The sequence below is a fragment of the Chenopodium quinoa genome, unplaced genomic scaffold (assembly GCF_001683475.1).
Source record: "Chenopodium quinoa cultivar QQ74 unplaced genomic scaffold, ASM168347v1, whole genome shotgun sequence".
Taxonomy (NCBI): domain Eukaryota; kingdom Viridiplantae; phylum Streptophyta; class Magnoliopsida; order Caryophyllales; family Amaranthaceae; genus Chenopodium; species Chenopodium quinoa.
Genome location: NW_018742400.1, coordinates 615,332 through 623,163, shown reverse-complemented (window position 1 = coordinate 623,163; position 7,832 = coordinate 615,332). Strand labels below are relative to the sequence as shown.

General features: G+C 39.0%; 1 protein-coding gene across 1 annotated transcript; it reads left to right on the top strand.

Annotated features, from left to right (window-relative positions):
- The first annotated feature begins 1,396 nt into the window (after positions 1–1,396).
- Positions 1,397–6,458, top strand: LOC110704141 (protein FAR1-RELATED SEQUENCE 1-like). The gene is made up of 5 exons (XM_021881926.1): positions 1,397–1,457; positions 3,500–3,603; positions 3,960–4,779; positions 4,979–5,236; positions 5,926–6,458. The coding sequence occupies exons 1-5, from the start codon at positions 1,397–1,399 to the stop codon at positions 6,456–6,458; spliced, it is 1,776 nt and encodes a 591-aa protein (XP_021737618.1).
- Positions 6,459–7,832: the final 1,374 nt, after the last annotated feature.

The following is a 7,832-nucleotide window of genomic DNA, read 5'->3' as shown; positions in this document are numbered from 1 at the left end:
TGCTTCCTATGTTCTTCCTAATATTTATGATTATTAGTATCATGTTAGGGTTAAAGATTTGATTTTTATTGCTTAGTAACATGCTAGGATTTGTTATTAATCTTGTTAGTATCATGCCTAGGATCTTGCTATTATGCTTTAATATTAACATGAATATGATTATGATTATAATTGTTATGATTTATGATGATATTATGATTATTATAACTATTATTCATGATATTGATTATTTATTATGTTGCTTGATATTATATATTGCTTGATCACACCTTTATTGCATGTTTAAAGGGAATTTTGGTACTTGTAATCACGCTTAATAAGATAATTAATAATCTTGTTAGGGTTAATTTGATTATAATTCCAAGTGATCTCCAATAATAGATTTATTTGTGCATTATATTCAACCAACATAGATAAACAGGTTTAGGGTTAAACCTATTGATTGCATGTTAATCAGGAAGCGCACATGAATACGATCAGAAGAAAGTAGAGGCCTATTATTAGGGCAGGTTCAATCTCTTTTAGGTTGGATTTGTACCTTCATCCCGAACCCTTATTTGGTTCTAGACCTTATGGAGTTGACGATCTCTTGGATCGTTAAGGGGTGTAACCTTCACCTCGTGAACGGTTTACAAGTTCCTAAAAAACTTGTTGGCGACTCTTTTGCTCTATCTTCTTCCCTTTTGGACGCCACCGTACTTTAGTGTATGATCACAGTGGGGTTCAAGCTAGTGGGATTTGAAGACTTGAAATTATTCCCTACAGGCTCCAAAGCCTTTGCACATGATAGCATATCTAATGTCTTTGGGGATTGAGCTGTTCATCATCTTTTGTTGGTAGAGGGACATGTGCTCATCTAGGTCTGTTGTTCCATCATACATGGCCATATTCGGTGTGTTGAACCTCTTTAGCACTCCAACCTTGGCGATCTCTTCTGAGAAGGGTGACTCTATGTAGTTGTCTACTACCTCTTCCTCCATGGGCTTTGGCACTCCAGGGATCTTTGCAATCTTGGCTTCAAACGCCTTGAGGTACTCCTGATTGACTACCTTCTCTATCTTTCCCTCCTCAGTTCCTTCCTGCATAATTTTCTTGAAGGTTCCTGCATCAACGAAATCTAAATCCAGGGTGTCTTTCCTATTGTTAGAACCTTTTTCCCCATTATTAGGGGTACGAAAAGTTCAAGACATATCAAGCTGCATGGCTATGCTTTCAGTGCTCTTTCGGGTGTTTTTGATGCAACTAACTCTATTTGGCTACGTAGGGCTTCATTTTTCTGGTTAGGTTGGTAAGCTTGGCTTCAATTTGGACTTTTTGGGCTAACATTGTTTCGACATGGCTTTTTTGCTAGTCTAGGGTTTGACGGAATGCGTTCATTCCTTCAATGATTTCGACTATGGTGAAGGGTACTGGTTGTCAATTCATGGTGATTGTCTTGGTTTTTATGGGTTTGGCAGGTTAATTGATTATCAGCCCCACGATGGGTGCCAAATTATTTAGGCAAATCTTAGTAATGTCATTTAGGAATTAGCTTAGGGATTTGGGGGTAATAATAATCAAGCCACAAATATCAAAATACGATAACCAAGAACGATAATAAAGCATTAAGTAAACTATTATATTAAAAGAGAATAATTTTAGAGATACAATACTGAGAAAGGATAAGCGTCCTTGTTCAGTAACGACACTGTTCCGAGAGAATAGGTAGAATAATCAATTTCATATTGATGTATGAGTGTGTGTACATGAGTATTATATTGTCTAGCTATACTTTTTATACCAAGGATCGACTAGGGTTACAAAGATATCAAATATATTCAAACGTAGGAGATCCTCTTGATTTTATTCTATTACCCGGTTCAGGAGGTGTATTCTTGGCAAGTATTTTCATGATTGATATTCTGATCTCATTTTCCATACTTGCTCCAATTACGGTGTTTTGCTTGATTTAGTGTATCCTTTGATCATAGAATGGTGCCCTTATTTTAGTGGGTTGCTTGATAATACGAACCCAACAGCCACCCCTAGCCCACCGGAAACTGCCACCAACCCTTAGCCAATTAGGAATATGCCCGGCCAACCTTCAGACGACCAGAAAATGGCCGGTGAACCTGCAGACCATAGGAAAATAGTTTGTAGGCCTTCAAAATCCTCAAGAGCACTAGCCACGATCCACCCCAACCCCAATTGCTCCTCCCGCACAGCCAGCGACGCCAATTACTCTGATCAAACCGTACGGCCAGCGACGCCTACACAACCACGACCCCTCCTCACAGCTTGCTCGCTGCTAGTTCGTCGCCAGCTTTTCTCAACTACAGCCGCAGAAACCCACTCACCAATCGCAACCAAATCCACCGCTTCTAAAACCACCGTGCTATCCTCCGCCTCCAAAACCAACCTCAATAGCCACCTTCTCCAGCCCCAAAGGCCAACTCCAACTCTTGCCTTAAACCCTAAAACACCACCTTCTCCAGCTAGTAGGTTCGGCAAAGGGTTGATGACGGTTTCCAAGAAAAGGATTCTATTTCAGACGAATTTAGGGGACTTTCTCAAGCATTTTTGTCGGTTATTTTGGTGGGATTTTAGCTGCTAGTGGTTTCACGAGAAAGGGTTAGGTGTTTTGGCCAGTTTCAGGGGTGCGGCTGGTCGTGGGAGACATTTTCGGTTTTGGTGGCTGGAGAAGGTGGTGTTTATAGGTTGTGGTAGGAGGTGGAGGTGGTAGTTAGGGCTGGAATGGTGGCTGTCAGAATTTTTTTTTTGTTTTATATTTTTTTAACCACTCACACGCTGACACGTGTCAAACAACCTACAATAATAGGTTGTTGACTGGTTTGGGACTGCTGGAAGAAAACTGACCTAATAGTTAGGATTATTGTAGAATAATCGATAGTTGGGATTATTGTAGGTAAATCGTCCATAATTGGGATTATTAAAGTGTATTTTTCCTATTCTATTTTCTTCTCTTCTTTAAGAGAAAATCCAAGTTAATAACCGTGATAAACGAGTGTTGTTTATCTCATGGTAAAATTGTAATAAAAGTCGAGGAAGTAGTAATGAAGTTTCGGTATGCATATAGCCATACATAACGAACATAACTGGGTGTAAAATGAAACGGTTGGGTCCCACAAGTCAGGTATTACTAAACCACTTTATCAAATAAAAAGGGAAATACAAGATATTGCACAAGCGTATAATACAAGTGTACAAGACAACTTTGCCCTTTGTACTTTTGATCTCTTTTACTTTTTACTCCTTTCACTTTTTACTCCTTTAACATTTTACTCCTGTTTCTCTTCAACCTCACCCTCGCCATTTTCATGTAAAAATCATCTGGTGAGGGTGAAAACCTCGAGGCAGAAATGGCGAGGAAGATGTTGGTGATGGAGGACTCACTCTTTACAGACGGTTTCGGGTGGCGATCGTGCTATCGGGGTTGTGTTGGATGGTGACACAGCCGCCATAGAAGATCCATTGAACGTTATCGCCATTGAAAAAACAGTGCACGAAAGCGCCATTGAAGACCCATTATACGCTACCGCCATTGAAGAAGTAGAAGATGACGAAGGCGGATGTTCGTTAGCTCTTCAAGCTTTGTTGAAGGAGGTAATGTCACAACTAACCTTTTGAATTCAGTCGAAATCGTTGTTTGTTTTAATTAGGGTTTTGATTAATTAATCTCAAAATAATAACATTTCATATTAAATTGATTAAATTGATGAATTGTGCTTGTTTAGTTTAAATGTGTTTTATTTGAAATAATGAGAATATGAGATCATATGGTGCTTGTTTTGGTTTATTGTTTAGTTTAGATTCAGTGGCTCAGTTGATGTTGTTGTTATTGGTGTTGTTGTTTTTGTTGTTGTTGTTTTTTGTAAATAATGAGAATATGATATCAAATGTGCCCTGAGATTAGTTATTGTTTGTTTGAATTTTGATATGCTTTGAATAATGTTGGAAAGGTGACTGTTGGTGAAGAGTCATACAAGACTCCAACCAAAGGAAAGAGTCGTGTGGCTATAAGCTTCGAAATCGAAGAGTTTGCAAATGTAGAGGTTTCCCTTCCTCCACCTGAACCAGGAATGATCTTTGATAGTTGGAAAAAAATAGACTCATATTTTAGGGACTATGGAAAACAACAAGGTTTTGGTGTAGTCCGTCCAAGTGGAGCAACAATAGGGAAAGGTTCTAATGCTAAGGACAAGCGGAGTGTGACATGGACATGTGAATGTTACGGTATGCCTAGTAGGAGGGGCAAGAAAACTGATGCCCCCACATTTGTTTCGGATTCACAAATATATGACGAAGTTTGTCTTAAACGAAAGAGCAAAAAAGTGCAATGCCTGGTGAAATTATATGTAAAGTTGAATGAAGGTGGTGATTGGGTAGCTGATAAAGCCATTCTAGAACATAAAGGTCATTCACCAACACCAGGGAAGTCCAAGAACACCACTAAGTTTAGGAAGAAGTTCTTGACGGACAACCCGCACATTCTTAAACAAGTATTCAATGACCGCATGGCGGGTGTTCTAGTTGCAAAGATATTCAATTGTATGGCCCGTCAAAGGAATGGCCGAGAGGAGATGCAATTTACTCAAAAGGATTTGCATGATGAGGTTGCAAAGCAAGGTAAAATCATATTTGAGGAAGGTGATGCAAAGGGAATGTTTGCTTACTTCAAAAGGATGGTGGATGATAACCCACTTTTTTCCATACCCATCGAGTGGATGATTTGGGTAGTCTCCAAGATGTATTGTGGGTCGATGCTAGGAGCTGGGTTGCGTACGAGGAGTTTGGGGATGTTGTATGTTTTTATTCAACTTACTTGACAAATGAGTATAAGCTCCCATTTTGTAATTTTGCGGGGGTTAACCATCACGGTTAAATCGTCTACTTCGGATGTGCACTAGTTTCTCGAGAGACCGCGGAAACATTTGAATGGGTCTTCTCCAATTGGTTGAGGTGTATGGGTGAAAAACAGCCTATTGGGATCCTAATGGATCAAGATCCGGCGATGAGGAAAGCATTGAAAGTGACTACGCAAGGAACCGTTCATCGATGTGTATTTGGCACATTACCCAAAAATTTGCCAAGAAGTTTGGGAAGCTTAAAAATTACACTAAAATTGAAACTGATCTTGAGAGTGCAATTGATGACAGTCTTGCTTGTGAAGAGTTTGAGGCTAATGGGCTTGAGGCAATAAAGAAGCATGAACTAGAAGATGATGAATGGCTTCAAGGTATCTTCTTTACTCATTATAAAAATAGAATCACAGTTGTTCTGTGTTGCTGTTATAATGTTATGCTGGTGGATATTGTTATGTTGCTGTTATAATGTTATGTTGTTGTTGTGAATGTGTTGGCAAATCTAGATCAGTGAAAATGTTGGTGCATAAGCTCTGTGAAAATGTTATAAGCTCTATGAAAATTTCATAAGGACTGTAAACAAGGGTAAATCCTAGTCAGTGCTATCTGAACTTAGTCTGTGACTTTGATGCTGTGTGGATATTGTTATTCTCTATGACTCTTCAGAATCTAGGAATCATGATATAATCTTCTTTTTTTTGGGGTTTTTTTTGAACTCTTTCTGGATCATGTAACTTTTGATGCATAAGCTCTGTGAAAATTAAGCGTTGTGAAAATTTCATAAGCTTTGTGAACTGTAAACCCTATTCAGTGGCTCTTTATTCAAATTTGTTTAGGGTTCTATGAAGAATGCAATATGTGGGTGCCTGCTTTTGTGAAACATTTATTTTGGGCCGGTATGAAAACAACTCAACGGGTTGAGAGTATTCACAGGTTTTTTGATGGGTATTTGAGCATGCATACTTTGTTGCATTAGTTTGTGGAGAGGTATTGTGATGCCTTGGAAGTTAGGTGCACAAGTGAGAAAAGGGCAGATGACAGTAATGATAGGTATGTGAGGCAGCTTACACTGATTTCCCGGCTGAGTTGGTATTTCAGAAGATTTATACGGATGCAAAATTTAAGGAGGTGCAACGAGAGTGCAATCGTGTAATTTATGTAAGTGAGATCCATCGGAATCGGGTTTCTGACATAATAACTGAGTTCGTTGTGGAGGATAGAGTATGGTATAAGCCTAAAGGATCGCGTAAAGAAAATTCGTCCAAGAGAAAGAGAGAGTACAAGCTTTCATTTGACAGTTCAACCAAGCACGTAACTTGTGACTGTCGTCACTTTGAGTTTCATGGGATTATTTGTCGTCACATCATTAGGGTTTATCAGATTAATAATTACTATGAGATACCATACTATTATATTCTTAGGATGTGGAGGAAACATGTGATACGGAAACACACAAGGGTGAAAGTGTGCTATCATGACCCAAGTAAAGCCGAGGAAGTTTGTAGGTATGACAAAATGATGGTCAGGTTTGGTACGTTGTGTTCGAATGCTTCGGGTTCCATTCAAACTACTGTAGTAGTGATGCAAGCACTGTAGTTAGTTGAATTGTAAGTGGAGGAGAAGTTAGCAATGCTTGTGAAAAAGAGTGGTCAAGGTGTAGGAACACCATCATCAGTTTGTTTGGAGAAAGAAAAGGACTCAACCCCATCGACTCAAAGACAGGGTAGCTGTGAGGGTCATGGTGATGGCAATGATGACAATATGGTAGTTGTTGAAGAACAAGATGTTCATGTGAAAGGCCCACCCTTACCAAAGAGGCCAGCTCATCGCACCATTGATTCGAGGTACAAGTCATGTCTCGAGAAACCAAATAAGGCAATGACAACGAGAACACACAAGGCAAGAATACACAACACAAGAACACACAACACAAGAACATGACTTTTTCAGAAGCCCAAACAAACTGAACCTTCCTCAAATGGGGTAAATATTCCTTCAATTCTTCAATCCTTATTACTAATGAGGCATATTCTAAATTTGAGAAGCCTTAATTGTTATATTATACTTACATCATATTGGTGTGTCTATGTTGGTATTTTGGTAGGCTGTATATGTGCAGATATATGTGTATATGTGAAGATATATGTCCAAACTCCAAAGGCCCTCAGTGATATCTTTTAAGTTGCTGCCATGTTCCTTTTAAACTCTATTCTAGAAATTTTGTTTTAGGCCATCAAGTACTTAAAAGATGTTCTTGTTTCGGTTATAATATATGTTGTTACACATGCAGGTACATATATGCAGATGATGAATAAGATGGTTCCTTTCAGTCCTCAATGTGTTGGTGGCATTTAATTGCGGGACGGGGACGGCTCTATAGGGTACTTTACGGCTGTTGGTGGTGGTGGTCAAAACTTTCAAGGATCCCAAATCTCTCCTAGTTAGGGATACTATGTTCCGTATCCTCAATTTCCCCTGGCTCAGTACCTTCAGGACCTTATGGATAGTAGAGCCCTATATCTCCGTTATCAGCCACATCATCCAGACAAGGTGGCTACGTTCCTATATAACCTCGACCTCGGCCGCCGGTGACTCCACCCTCTCATGCATCACAGAGATAGAATAATATGCTTAGGTGACTAATTTTACGTGGCCATGTTTTGTAAGGCCAAATTCCTAACAACCCCATTTTCTGTCATACAAATTATTAGAAAAAGAGCCCATTTTTTGTAAGCCCAAATTGTAAGGGCAATCTTTTGACATTACATATGTGAGGGTAAGCCCCGTCTATTAACATTACAAGTGTTAACATTTACAATTAACAATTTAATTTTAGCAAAGGGAACCATTTAATCAATCCTCCAATTAAAGAGTGTCACTAACCAAGTTCCCATAAATCAATTTAGGGGAACCACTTTAAAATTAAAGGGACCACCACTAAGAACATAAAGGTTACTAACAAAATAAATG